Source organism: Sapajus apella, unplaced genomic scaffold, assembly GCF_009761245.1.
Source record: "Sapajus apella isolate SASKATOON/1434 unplaced genomic scaffold, GSC_monkey_1.0 scaffold2, whole genome shotgun sequence".
Classification (NCBI taxonomy): domain Eukaryota; kingdom Metazoa; phylum Chordata; class Mammalia; order Primates; family Cebidae; genus Sapajus; species Sapajus apella.
In genome coordinates, this window is record NW_022436942.1 from 82,739,225 (window position 1) to 82,753,994 (window position 14,770).

General features: G+C 59.4%; 1 protein-coding gene across 25 annotated transcripts in view; it reads right to left on the reverse strand.

Annotated features, from left to right (window-relative positions):
• The window catches only part of NCOR2 (nuclear receptor corepressor 2), a 243,982-nt gene that overhangs the window by 164,387 nt on the left and 64,825 nt on the right, over positions 1-14,770 (reverse strand). For all 25 annotated transcript variants that reach the window (XM_032243915.1, XM_032243811.1, XM_032243904.1 and 22 more), the window contains one exon: positions 2,978-3,190. In XM_032243915.1, coding sequence (XP_032099806.1) covers positions 2,978-3,082 — 105 coding nt within the window. In that variant the 5' untranslated portion in view covers positions 3,083-3,190. The remainder of the gene's footprint in view (positions 1-2,977; positions 3,191-14,770) is intronic.

Here is a 14,770-nt window from a genome sequence, read left to right on the forward strand (position 1 = left end):
CCGGGCTCCACATCCACGGTCCTGTGGTCCCCACGGGGAAGAGGCCCTGCCCGAGTCTCCTGCCACCCCTCCAGGAGGAAAGAGATGACCACCCCGGGCTTGCTGCGTGCCGACTCCACCACTGACACGCAGACCCCCCAGGACACCGGTACTGCAGGAGGGGAAACTGAGACTGTTCTGCATGGCTGTAAGCAGCTCAGTGCCACTCAGCAAGCTGGACATGGAGAGGGATTCAAAGCCACCCCGAGGTTCTCGCAGGCTGCAGGGAAGGCCGGCTTCCCATGCCTGGAGTGCCAGGAGGAAGACTCTCCAGCCGGGAGAGCCAATCCCAGGAGGCAAGCCTGTCGGGAGTGTGCGTGCGGGTGACCTGAATCCGGGGTCACTGAGGCGGCCCCTGGATCCCCACAGACCGGCCTCAGCTACTGCAGAAGGAACCAGGACCACCAGGTTCCCACCACCGACTGTCCCTCACCCAGGGGATCTGTCTCTCCGTGGCGTGATTTCCCCTTTCTCCGTTCCATCTTCCCAGGATCGAGGAGCTCAGGAAGAGGGCAGCATCCTTCCAACTGGGTCTTGCCAATTCAAAGGGTTTGGGGGCTGAAGGGCTGCCAGGGAGGGGCCTCCAGATCACAGCCCCCAGCTCACCTCCGACCTGCAGCAAGAAAGCGGCTCCCCCTGCGCATATGCCCAGGGCAACAGGGCCCTCCCGAGAGTGCCCAGAACTCTTCTTCCTGCCCTTCAGGAGACAAGCAGGGGTCCCTGGCAGGCAGCCCTACCACGAGGCCAGAGGGTCAGATATGGGGCAGCTCCCCCAGGGAGGAGCACACAGATGGCCCCTGCTGTCCCCACACAAGGACAGAAATGATGGCACCTGTGGCCACCAGACTGGGCCCTGCTCACTCCCTGGCCTCAGCCTCCTGCCTGGAAGGGGCAGTGAGCGCTTGACCCTGTCCGCCGCGTCCTGCGTCACTGATGGCCCAGCAGGAGAAGAATGGGAGGTGTCCAGGGTCAGCCAGTGATCCCAACTGCCCAAAGGAGGGCCCAGCTGGGGCAAAGGGCAGGAGAGGAGGCGGGAGGGCACTGGAGCCACAGGAGCCTGAGGATAAGGGCAGGGTGGGGGTGGAGGAGAGCGGGGACCTCCAGCAGGACAGGACAAGAAACCAGACAGAAGCCAGCAGACCCCCGGGCAGGCAGGTTCCCCTCCGGCAGCTGCAGGAACAGCAATGAGAGCAAGGAACGGCAGCAGCGAACGGACAGCCCAGGCGGGCCCTGAGCCGGGCACCGTCTTAAGAACATTCGAAGATCCCCTGGACCCCTCATGAGAATCTAGGAGACGGGGACTCTCAGTAACCCCACTTCACGTGTGACAAAACTGAGGCTTGAGATTACGAAACTGCAGTTTCCCGCCCTGCGAAGTATTTTCCCATCGACAAAATACAGAGCATGCCAGTCCTGCCCTGGGGCGACAAGGGGAACGGGCACAACCACACACACTCAGGGCTCTGAACAGCGTCTGACCCGCAGCAGGCGCAGCTCATGAGAGTTCATCTTTTTGCTCGTGGTGACAAAGACAATGACAACACATGGAGTCATTTCCCACGGGAGCCTACACTTTAGCCCTGGGCACACAGTAGGTGCTCAATAAATAGAGGCCTGGGGGAGGTTTGGGGGGGCACAGAGGCTTGGAGCCCCAGTGTGGAGGCATCCTCCCCACGGAGGGGATCGAACCTGAGGCCTGGGATTTCGTCCCCTGGGCCTCAGTGTCCTCATCTGCAGCGTGGGATGACGGCACAAGCCGCTCTTTCACGGGGCTGCTTGGGAGAATGCAGTGACCCTCCCCAGGAACATGCCAGCCTAAGAGGACCCGAAGTGCACCCACTGACGACAGCTGGCTCTGCAAAGCGTCCCGGGGCCCCAAGCCCACAGGAGGTGACTGTGTCCGGGACTCCCCCACGCAGGACCCAGGAGCTCGTATGCAAAACCTTCTCGCTCACTGATGGAAACGTCCTCCCACACAGCTTCCTCTCTGGGTCTCACAAGAGGGGGCCACACTAGCCAGGCAGGACACACACATGCACACACACACGGTGGCCGGCAGAGTCAGCTTCTACTCCAGCTGTGACCTCCAGGCCTCACGCCCCTCACTGAGCAGCCAGGAGGTCACAGGGGGAGGCCCACACTTCTGAACGCCACTTGGCAAACACCAGAGACATGGTATACAGCAGGCACCCCATAAATGCCAAAGGAGTAAAACCAAGGCCCATCGTCCTAGTCTCACTCATGCGGTGAGAAATGAGGCAGGAAACGGGGCCCCCGCTGGGAGGTGGGGCGGGGAGGGGCGAGGGAGGGGGCGTCTTAGGACACCCGATGAGAGCACACGCGTGGGCAGGCACCAAGGCCCACCTGCTCCCAGGCAGCCCGTCTGCCCTGGCCATGGGCAGGTTCCCCAGAGACACAGCCGGCGCCCTGGGCCCTGCTGTCAGGGAGGCAGAGACGCGGCCTGTGCGACGCCTGCTCATCTCAGAGCCTTGAGCTCCCCCGTGGTGGATACACCCGGAACCGGGGGGACCAGGCAGGAAGGGGAGCTATGACCTCTCCGGCCCCAGGGCCCCTCGGAGGCCACTCCCATCCACCCAGTCCCGTGGCAGGCTGGGGACAGAGGCGAGGCTGGGCTGCAGGAAAGTGAATAGAGAAGCGCTCCTCTTTCGCACGCCGAGCCCACTGCCAGTCAAGAGAGGCAGAGCCCCGGCTCAGCCTGGCCCTGGCCTCCATCTTCCCAGCTTTAAAACGGGACCAAAGATTTTACCAGATGCTCTGGAAAAGGCTTCAGACACCAGGAGCCTCCGCAGAGGCCTCCTCTCTGTCCTAGAGACTCAGAGCCACACGAGCCTGGCTCCCAGGAGAAAGGAAAGCGTGAAGCCAGCGGAACAGAAAAAGGTCTCACGGTGGCCCCCGGCGCACTCACGCGCCCCCTTACCGTGTGTGTGCGGGCGATCTGCACGGGGTAGGAGAGGCCGTGGGGCGGGTAGCGGGGCTCGGTGGCCCTCCACGTCTGCGCCACAGGCTGTGTGGATCCCGACATGGTGGTGGGGGAGGGGCTCCCAGGCCCCGATGTGCTTTCTTTTAATCGCCACCAAGGGTTAAAAGCCGGTCCTCGTCATCGGCTCACGGGCCACCCCGTCCCTGGCACCTGCGAGAAAACAAGAAAAGAAAAACAAGATCAGCCACGGGGCCGCTGGCTCCTCCGTGCGCGGCTTCCCAAGGGATTCCTGTGGTCCTATGAGGACACACGAGCACCCAGGGGCCTGCCTGGACCTCCTCCATCCACTGCCACACTCACCTGCCCTCCAGCAGCACAAGGAGACGGGCTTGGCGTTCAAGGTCCCTCCGAGCCATGCAAGCCACACTCAGGACCAGCAGCCCCTCCCACCCAGGCCCTCACCGCAAGCACAGGGATACGCGCCGCCCTCACCACCACCCAGATGGCTCCCAGCCCCCCTCGGCCCTCCAGCCTCACTCCAGGGGCCCTGGGTTTCTAAGTCACGGGGCAGAGTTCCCGGAAAGCACCTGTCCCAGTGGGGTGGCCAGTGGGGACAGCACACACCATTGTCCTGGGCAGCAGGGGTCAGGGCCAGCTCGGGCGGGCCACAGGCCACAGCATGACCCAGGCAAGGCTGTGACCCTGTGCAGGAGGCTGACACCATGACACGGCAGGACTGGTATGAGGTCAGCCAGACACAAGCTGGGAGGTGGGACTGAGACATGGAGGGCCGCACCAGGAAGAGCCGAGGGCAGAGTGACAGCCCGTGCGGCCTGCACCCTTCGGATAGGCGCCCCAAATGGCTCAGGGGCCAGACACTGGAGCCTTCCATGAGAGAGGATCTACACATGGCCAAGCCAGAGGAATAACGGAAGCGGGCCAGCAGCTTTGCAGATGGAAAAACAGCCCCATAGCAAAGACACAGCCCAGCCAGGGAGCCACAGGGGCCCCTACTCAGAAGCTGCCTTTGCCAGGAAATCCCTGAGGCCCTTGACGAAGCTTCTCCCCTTCTTCTGCCAGCCACAGCTCCATTCTGCCTGCTGGGCTTACAAAGGGTCCCATCCCAGACCAAGTCCCCTGCACACTCTCCCTGAACCAGCCCCTCAGAAAGGGTGTGTCTATCAGGTCCTGCCTCGTGCAAATCCTTCTCCAGCACCCCGACAACTGCACACCTCCCCCCAGAGCTTAGGAAAGTGCACCCCGGCACAGGGCCCAGAGCCTGGACGTGGGCCTCTGACGGCGGAGGACTGAGGCTGCATCACATGAGGTCAGGGGTCAGGGGAAACAGAGCATACCCAGCCCTGCATTTCATCAGAACACCCCCTCCCCTGACCTGAGAGGATGACGGTCCTTCTTCAAGCAGGCACGCCCTGGAGCCTTATGTGGAGGGGCAATGGAGGAAGGTAAAAGTGGGCGGCCCTGACCACATCCCAGGCCCACCCCATTGCTTGCTAGTATAGACTTGACCTTGCCTCCCTCCCCAGGCTCCAGGGATGGTCATGTGACCCAGTCGGAGCCAGTGAGAATCCACCTTAAGACTTCCGCTGCTGGAACCAGGAGCACAGTGCTCTCCGCCAGGGATCTAAGCTGGGATGGAAGCCTGGAGCTCTGGGGCCACCATCGGCAGGAGCCTGCCTGAGACCCACGCCCCCGGCAGGAAGGCAGGGCGGAAGGGCAGAAGGGCAGGTGGTGTCCGATGACGGCCACGGCTGGAGACAGGCGGAAGCCTGCTCGCTTCATTAGGGGAGCCGGGATGCTCCTTCTGCACGTTTTGTCTTCAGCAGCCTGACCTGGGTTTCTGTCACATGCCACCAAGAGTTCAGGCTCACACAGGGAGAGAAGGAGTAACTGAGGAGGCGACCTTTCAGCTGGCTACTGTCCATCTTTCAGACATGGAAAAGCCAAGGAATTCCAGAGCCACACCTGACACACCCACCGCCGCCTCAGAGCTGCCTGCCGGCTCTCCCCGCCCAACACAGGATGCATGGTGCAGTTCCTGTGAACCTGGAAACAAGTCCTGCTCCACCATCGCTAAGCTGTGAGGCCTTAGGCAAGTCACTTGCCCTCTCTGAACCTCCAAACACGCCTTGCTCCCTAAACATCAGACATTCATGTGCCACCCTTGCATAGGAACTTTTGGTATAGAGGTTACCAAGGCCACGGCCATCTAGCCCCCGGCCTGCGGTATACTTAAGTTTCTTCAAAGCAGGTCACTGTCATTCAGTTAGGCATAACTTTACTCACAAGAGAAGCTTATCATCTGCATAGGTATACAGAAACCCAGTACAGTGTGGAATAAACAGGAAGGCATCGGAAGAACAAACGCGCACCTACGCACATGAAGGTGCCTGTCCATATCCTGACCACCTAAGTCCTCCTGCCAGGACCCCAGGAAAGGCCAGGTGGTGGAGAGCAGGCACTCAGCAGCGCCCAGCACACAGTAAGTGCTCAGCAAGCCAGGACTCCTAGTACTACTGTCACTAGGACTGTCAATGACGCAGCTGCAGCCCAGTCACCAGTGACTCTCTGATGGGGAGGCGAGTAGCCCTGCCTGGCCCCAGCAAGAGCAACGAGACATCCGTTCTGCAGCCGGAAACCAGAGGCCGATCCTGGGAGGGCAGGCAGTGGTGGCCGCTGGGACCCAGTCCTGCTCTAAAATTCTTCCTGCAAGGGCTCAGCTCCAAGTCTGCAGACCCTGGTCACCTCATACAGCAAAGCAGATTCTATTCCCCTCTCTCAAGGTTTTCAACAGCTACTGGTCTCTTGGAGGAGAGGCAGCCATCACTTCTGCAGGGCGCTGTTCCCGAGGTCTGTGCCTCTTCCAAGGGCACCAAGGGCAACTTCCCAATCGCTACTAAATTTTGAGTTGTGCAAGGCGGCTGCGAGGCCTCATTTACCCACAGCTTTTCCAGCCTCCTTTGTCCAACGAGACACCGCCTGGAGGTGACAGGCCCCTGACACACGCTCACTATTATGCACCAGAGGCCAGAGAGGGTGATGCCTTCCTAAATCACCCGCGCTGGCTGGCTTTCCGGTCCCTGGGATTGACACCGTGCCCACCCCAGAGCACGGGGCTGGGGCCTCCGCCCCTCACTCACCAATGGGTCCCCCCACCAGCCCCCTGCCCAGCATCCTCACATGCCGTTGGGCCTCATGCTGCCCTCACTCACCACGAGCTTAGGAAACCTGATTTCCAAGCCCTCTTGACCTGAGCCACGCTTGCTGCCAACTCAAAAATAAACAAATGTTAGGAATTCTCAGGTTTGGCGGATCCTCAAAAATGTAAACATATAATAATTACCACGTGACCCACTGAGTCCAGTCCCAGCATCCACCTGGAAGAACTAGAAACTGGCTCCAACAAAACACGGGGTGCGCGTTCACGGCAGTGTGTTCACGGCATGCGCGTTCACGGAGGCGCGTTCATGGCGGCGTGTTCACGGTATGCACGTTCACGGCAGGTGCGTTCACGGCATGAGCGTTCACGGTATGCGCGTTCACGGCAGCGCGAGTCACAGGAACCAAAAGGCAGACCCAGCAAACATCCCGTGCGTCCGTGCAGTGGAGTAGTACTCAGCCATAAAGAGGAATGAAGGACTGCTGTGTGCCGCGCCACATACACCCCGAAAATGTGACGCCGAACCCAAGAGGCCAGACACAAAAGGCCACGTATTATGTGACTCCATCTACATGAAATGTCCAGAGCAGGCACATCCAGAGACGGAACGGAGACCCGCGGTTCCCAGGGGCGGGTGAGGCAGGAATGGGGCCTGCGAACAGGTACAGGGTTTGACAAGGCAGTGAGGCAAAGCTTCTGAAACTTGAGCGAGGAGGCGGGTGCACAGCACTGCACATGGGAAAAAAATAAGCTTTGACTTTTCATCAGCAGCTTTGGAACTGAATGCCAAGAAAATCTGATGATATCATTTCCTCAAAGATGCGGGCAGAGGAGGATGAGGGAGCCTCTCGAGGGTCTCCAGGATCTGGTCCTGGCCACAGGAGGTTCTGAGGACACATCCGAGCTGGAGCAGGGATTCAGACACACAAGGCCCCAGGTTGCCGCTGGGCCTGGCTGCGCTGGGGTCACAGGTATTTACAGACACTCTGGGGTTTCTGCTGAGCCTTGGGCTAAGCACTGGAGACTTGATGTGAACCCGGGGACCCGGGGGGTTCCAGGCCCTGGAGGATCTCGGACCAGGCGCCCTGCCCAGCCCTGGGGAGAGCCAGGGGATACGAGGAAAAAATTCCAGAGGGTGAAGGAGAGGGAGAGTGCTTCAGCAGGAGGTGCCACTGAGCAAGAGCAGGGAGGTGAGCGCAGGCCAGTGAGGAGTGAGCGAAGGTGGGGTGGGGGGCAGGGTGAATGCAGCCCCAAAGGTGAGCAGGGTCGGGGGATGAGCACAGGCACTGTATGTTTAAGAAATTAATTGAGTGAATATGGGGGCGAGGTGGGGACAGTCCCTCGGGGCCCCATGGGCCTGGGGAAGGATGGATTTGTTCCCAGGGCAGTGGGGAGCCACAGAAGGTGGCTGAGGGGGAGCGTAAAAGGTCAGAGCATTTTTCGAGCAGGAGTGGATCAGGGAGACCTGGGGAGGCTCCTGCAATGTCCACGAGAGGGGACGCTGGCTGGATCAGCGACAGAGAAGGGGATGTGGGCAGGTGAGTAAAGGTCAGGAGGGAGACGGACTGCAGGCTGCGGAAACAGCTGGCTGCAGGAACATGGGAGGATGCCCCCAGACGCCACACAGCTCTGAGTCTGTCTCCTCAGCTGCAGTCAGTGGGACATGAGAGTCCCACTCTACAGGCCGGAGGCGAGGACTCTGTGCCTTTTGCCTGGGGAACAGCAGGGGCTCAGCCATGCAGAGTCAGCGAGAACAGGCCTCTGTGGAGGACAAGACAGCACCTGGGTGCAAGTTCTAAGGATTTGCAGATCTCAGGTGGCCGGGAGGCCCAATGGGGACGCCAAGGGCCCAAGCAGGCCTCTGCACATCCCAGCCACCAACTGCAGCCCCAGGGCCCCTGCTGGCCCCTGCACCAGCTGAAGGAGCACCGCAGATCCCACGCAGGCAGGTGGAGGGGCTCCCCATGCACAGTGGCAGGAGTCTGTCCCCGGGCCACACCTACCAGGAGGCAGCACACACAGAAGTGCCCACCGCCCCCGCTGCAATCAGCCAGGCAGCACAGCAGCCAAGCGGGCCACGTCCCCCGTTCCCAGCCACTGCACACTTTGATAAGGTTTCCAAATCCGCAGCAGAAAGCTCAGGCCATGAGCTCTGACCGTCCATCCGCCTTGCTTCGTGCTGGATCAGAGCCCCTCCCGGTACCCGGCACACAGTAGGTACACACAAATGACTCTGCCCAGCGGAGGTGCCTGCCAGCAACACAGCGACGCCAGAAACCAAGACACCTGTGTCGCCTTCCCACCTGGCCGGGCAGAGGCCCCTTTCCCTGAGGTTCTGGAGGCTTCCATGGGGAGCTCCCGCCCCTGCATTCCTCTCCAGCTCCGGCAGGATGAGGCCACACCGAGACACATTCCATAGATTTTCCGTGTCTTGAGCGGCCTGGTTCAGACCTGGGGGGGTGGAATTACAGCCTCAGGGCGACGGGCCGGCAGAGGTGTGGGAGCCCGGGCTGTGGGGAGGAGGAAAGGCACTCGGGGCTCTCTGCCCCACACATGCCTGAAATTTTCTGGGAACAATTGGGCGCTGACTTTGGAAGAACCTGTGGCAGGTGGGGGAGCCTCGGAATTAAAAATCAGCCTGCCAGGCAGAGAGCGCCACGGTGAACACAGGCGCACACACACGCACGCACACATATGCACATGCACACACGCACGCACGCACACGCACACACACGCGCACACACACGCACACACACACGCACACAAATACATGCATGTGCACACACACATGCACCCACTCAAAACCATCTGGTACTCTCAGAAGCCCAAGGCACAAAGCCCTCCTGGGGTGGGCGGAACCATTTGCTCCCCTCACTGTGGAATAAGCACCTACTGTGTGACAGTCCCTGAGAGGCTCGGCGCCTGGCACACACCACCACAGACCGAGTGGCTTCAGACAACAGCCACAGCTTCTCTCACGGCTCTGGGGGCCTCGAGTCCAAATCCAGGTGTGTGCAGGGCCCACGGCCCCCGGAGGCTCTGGGGGAGCCCTTCCTGCTCCCTCCCTCCTCCGGCTCTGCTGACCCGCAGCAGCCCCGACGTTCCCAGGCTTTAGAGGCATCGTGCCGATCTCTGCCTCCATCTCCACGCGGCTTTTCCGCTGCATCTCCTGTCTCTGTGTCTCCCCTTCTTCTAAGGACATCAGTCTTCTTGGATCTGGGGCCCTCCCTACTCCGGTTGTGACCTCATCTTAACTAATCAGATCTGCAGAGACCCTTTCCAAACGCAGCCGCGCTCCCGGCTGCAGGCGGTCGGGGTGAAGGAGGAAAGCTAGCTACTCCAGCAGGCGCTCCGGAAATACTCGCTTTGTTCAGTACTCTATCCCCAGAGCCCAGCACACAGTAGGCATCTAATATTGACTAAACAAAACCACTGCACTGCAGCCAGCCCGGCCCAGAGGCACTCTGGGGCAGCAGAGGTTCTGGGTTATGCGTCTCCACGGGCCGGGCTGTTGACACCTGCGTGTTTACTTTCTGGCACCCACTAAAAATTGGGGCACCAGCCGAGCATCTGATGGCCACCTTCAGCAGGACTCCAGTCGCAAAACAGAATCAGCTCTGGAGGGAGTCCTAAGGCGCAGAGAGCTGGTGGCACACGGCAAGGGTGCACCTCACCCAGCCCGGCCCAGAGGGGCCCCACGGCCAACGCGGAAGAGGGTGAAGGGAGAGCTCCTGCTGCCCGGCCTGGTGGCTCGCTCTGTCTGCCACGATTTATGAAGTACCTACTGTGTGTAAGGTGCTGGGGACGCAGCAGTGACATTACTAATCCCAAATCCAACACCTCGTGGAGCCTCCGTCCGCCATGATTTACGAAGTACCTACTGTGTGTAAGGTGCTGGGGACACAGCAGTGACATTACTAATCCCAAATCCGCCACCCCGTGGAGCTGCCGTTCCAGCAGGCAAGCCTCTACTAAGAGGATGGCAGACGGTGTTGGCACTATGGAGAAAAGCAGAACCAGGAGGAGGCGGGCAGGCCATGGGGGCTACGTTTTGAAAGTGGGCAGTCAGGAATGCGTCACCAGAGGCGCCTCTTATGCCAAGGCGTGGGGGAGAGAAGGGAGTCTACGCAGCAGGCGCAGCAGGTGCAAAGGTCCTGCCTGGTGCAGTCAGGACCCAGCCTGGTGTGAGGACAGCAGGGAGGCCTGTGTGGGAGAGCGGAGTGAGTGGGGACCTGTGAGGCCACTCAGGGCACTCCCAGGGAGGTGGGAAGGACACGCTGGTGCACTTGAAGCAGGGCTGGCGTGTGGCCTCCTATGGCAAGCCTGCCTCTGGTGTCTGTGTTCAAAGAACACTGTAGCTGCCCCTCTGTCGGGGAGCACTGGGCACAGGCATCTGTGTGGGGCACAGGTAAAGGGGCCCCTGTAACCCTCAACGACGACAGCCACAATCGTCAGGGCCCTAGAGAAATGGCCTCCACCCACACACGGCAGCAGGCCTGCAGGAACGAGGCCAGACTCCTTGGCCCTGACTTAGAAAGGTCATTCCACTCCCTAAGGAGGAGCCAGGTACCCTCCCCCAGCCTGTCGTTGGCTCTGCCCAAGGGGCCGAGGGTCAAATACTAAGAGCTCAACCCTGGGTGTCACCCACAAGGATGCAGTCTACCCTCGAGCTGAGACCAGGCAAGCCAAACCCATCCCAAACTCCGGTTTCCCGCCCATTCTCATTATTCAGAGAATTATTTCTGCATCTGTTATGTGCCAACGCTGGACAAACACAGCTACAGCAGTGACCGAGTCAGACAAAGGCCTGCCAGCCAGGGCCCAGGACCAGTGACGGGTCTGTCCCAGCAGGCAGATAGCCAGCCAGGTGCTCAGCAGGGGGTGGCTGCATCGAGGGAGAGGACAGAAGAGGGACGGAGATGGGAGGACAGAGGAGGAAGGAGGAGGGAGGGGAGGAAGGGAAGGAAGAAAGGAGGATGGATGGATGCATGCATGGATAGGGAAAGGACGGATGAAAGGAGGAAGGATGTGTGGATGGATGGACAATGGATAGATGGATGGATGGATGGACGGATGGACAGACGGACAGACAGATGAATGAATGGATGGATGGACGGATGGACAGACAGATGGATGAATGAATGCATGGATGGATGGATAGACGGACGGACAGATGGATGAATGAATGGATGGATGGATGGACAGATGGATGGATGGTGGATGGATGAATGGACAGATGGATAGATGGACGGATGGATGGTGGATGGATAGTGGATGGATGCACAGATAGATCGTGGATGGTGGATGGATGGATGAATGGTAGATGGTAGATGGACGGATGGATGGATGGATGAATGGATGGATGGACAGATGGATGGATGGTGGATGGATGATGGATAGATGGAGGAACAGATATGTGGATGAGGAACAGAGACGGGAGTACGGAGGAGAAAGGAGGAAGGGAGGAAAGGAAGGATGTATTGACAGATGGACAGATGAACGGACAGATAGACAAATGACTGGATGGACGGATGAGCGGATGAATGGATGAATGGATGAATGGATGGATGGAGGGACAGACCAGTCCGCAGATAGATATCAACTTAGCTGCTCCATTTTCCAGGGGTTTTCTGGTCTTACATTTCTAACTAAGCCCCAGGGCCAAGCATGCCTTCATCCTGCTAATACTCCCGGGCCCTCCCAAGTGCCCAGCTCCATGAAGAACACAGAGGGGCACTGTCACCCTGATGAACTCCCAGACCCACACAACTGCTCCCCAAGCCCTAGCCTACTGAGTACGGAGGACCCCAGGGAAAACTGCTTCCAGTCCCAAACCCAGACTCAGCATGGGAGGGTCTCAGCCCCCACCTGGTACCACTTCTCCTTTACCAGCACAAAGCGCATACCTTCCCCGAGCTGGGTTTAAGGAGAAAGGCTGAGAGGACTCCAGCCTGGGAACCCTCCTCCCTGACCCCGGGTGGATGTACAGGCCAGCGCTGCGTGGGCCGGGCTATGGCCAGAAAGCTGGGGTCTTCTCGGAGCCCAGAAGCTCTCGTCGGGTCCCAGACTTGCTCCCTCCGAGCCGTTTCCTGGGACTTGCTTCCCTACCCAGGGGTCAGCTCAGCTAAGCCCCAGAGACCAGCTCTTATAAAGAGGGATTTCCCACGGGAAATTCACAACGCCTGGCTCCTCTTAGTGAGGGCTGTGCACACTGTGCGGGTGGGAACTGCCACTGTGGAAAACAGTCACTAGGTTAAACCCAGAATTACCCCATGACCCACTGATGCCACCCCTAGCTACACACCCCCAAGGAACTGAAAACAGGTGACAAAACAAACAGAAAGGCTCAGAATCAGAATACCCACAGCAGCACTATTTATATCAGTCAGAAAGCAGAAACAACCCAATGTCCATCTACTGACAAACAGATTAAACAAATGCAGCCTGTCCATCAATGGACTAGGATTCAGCCAGGCAAAGGTGAGCTGACCCAGCCCCAGCACGGACAGGCCTCGAAGACGGCGCAAAGGCAAAGCAGCCAGTTGAAAAGGCCACGAACTGTAGGATTCCATCCATTTCACAGGAGGGGCACGTTCCGGGGACAGAAGGCTGCCAGGGGTCGAGGAAGGGACGAGTGGGGAGTGACTGTTTAATGGGTCCGGGGGTTCCTTCTGGGAGGATGAAAGTGTTCTGGAATTAGACAGAGGTGCTGGTTGCACAACCTTGTGAATGTCCTAAATGCCAACTCATTGTTCATTTTAGTGTGGCTGAAATGGTAGCTTTCGTATGTATTTTACCACAAAATTGTCTGACAGGGAAACTGAGGTTCCAGCCATGGCCAGCTGGAAGTGGGCAAAGGCTATCCATGCCAGATGGGCTTGCCTTCCCCTATTTGCCACATCCCCTCCTGGTCAGCTACCTTTGTTGATATGCCCTGCCTGGCTGGTGAGACTCAATGAGGCAGGCTCAGTTTGTCTTCAGCTCCCACCTCTGCCGTCACCCCCTCGGAACCTTCCCCTGACCCCAATGGGCCCCCAGGTGCCATGCTGCTCCCGTGGACCCAGCCTCTGTGCCACAGCCACCTGTTTACCTGCTGCCTCCCCCACCAGACAGGGCTCCTCCTCAGCAGGTTCAGCCACAGGGAGCTATGGTGGCTATGGGCTGAGTCACAGCCCCTCAGTCACTGAAGCAAGCCAGTGCACTCTCAGCCAAGCCACCTCCTGCAGACACACTACCACTCCAGAGGGATCCCAAGTGCTGACCAATTCCAAATCCCAACTCCGCCACTTCCGCAGCTGTGTGACCTTGGGTGAAGTCCTGACCTCTCTGAGCTTCACTTGGAAAGATTCACTGGAAAAAGGGCTACGAAAAGCTGGGTGCAGTTCTTGGCCCGTGGAAGAAGGCCCAGAAGGAGAGGGTGGCTGTTACTGCCCCGTGCCACGCTGGCCACTCGGGGGAAGGAGGGAGGCGATGATGATGATGCTAACCGAGCCCGTCACTATGGCTACCCTCGACTTGCAGATAGGCAAACTGAGGCTGGGAGGAGTCTCTGATGCTCAAGTGAACCCAAATGCCCCAGCCCGCAATTCCTGTCTCCCCACTGCCACATCCTCTACCTGCTGCCAGGGGAAAACGGGCCAGGTGCAAAACCCACCCCCAGCATCTACCCATCTCTCCCTAGAGAGGCTCCTCAGCCCCTGGGGAAGCCTGTCATCCCCACATTCTGCTTCAAGCCCCCTAGCTTCCCCATCCCTCCACCCCTTCACCCTGGGTTCAGCAGGCCTCACCTCCATTCCACATTTCTCTCAGGCCAACACCAATGCAGCAAAGGCTTCAGTTCCCCTCATCAAACACAATTCGCCCCATTGGACAGATCGGAACACTGAGGCTCGGAGAGGTGAACGGACTTGCCCAAGGCCACAGGATCAAGATACTGGAGCCCAAACCCGGGTCCTCCCTATGGCCCTGCCAGCCCAGGCGCCCGCCCTCGGTGCACAGAAGGGAAGTGGCGTTGGTCAGAGCCTCCGAGAAGGCTGTTACTGTTTCCAATTTAATTGGAGCATTTGTGTCCGCTGGGCGGCGGCCAGCTCGGCCCTGCTCCCCCACCACGGCAAGGTCTGCTCAGAACCACTTCCTCCTCCGCATCTTTGGTTTTGTTTTGTTTCCATTTAATTTTAAAAGGAAGAGAGGGAGATAAACCACAGCACGACAAACCCTCCCTGCACGCCAGGTTCCCGGGGCTCCACCCCAGAAGCCCTGCGCAGAGATCAGCCCCTCCCCCTTGGGTATTTCACAAACATTACGCCTGGTTCTGCTGCGTCTTCCTCATTAAGTTCTGGGTGCCCCAGGAGGGAGGTGTTTTCCATTAGACCCAGCTCCTCCATCTGGACTTCCCAACAGCAATCTTCTCTGCAGAGGGAAGCTGGGAGGCAGAGAGGAGGCTGGTGTCTGGGCAGTGGGGGGAGGGGGGGCTGACACCAGCTGTGTAACCTGGGCAAACCACTTAACCCCGTGCCCCTGGGGCTGTGACGCAGGAGAGAGGGAGCCCATGCCGGAGTGGGGCTCGGGGAGCTGGGGGGCTGATGCCGGAGTGGGGCTGGGGGAGCTGGGGG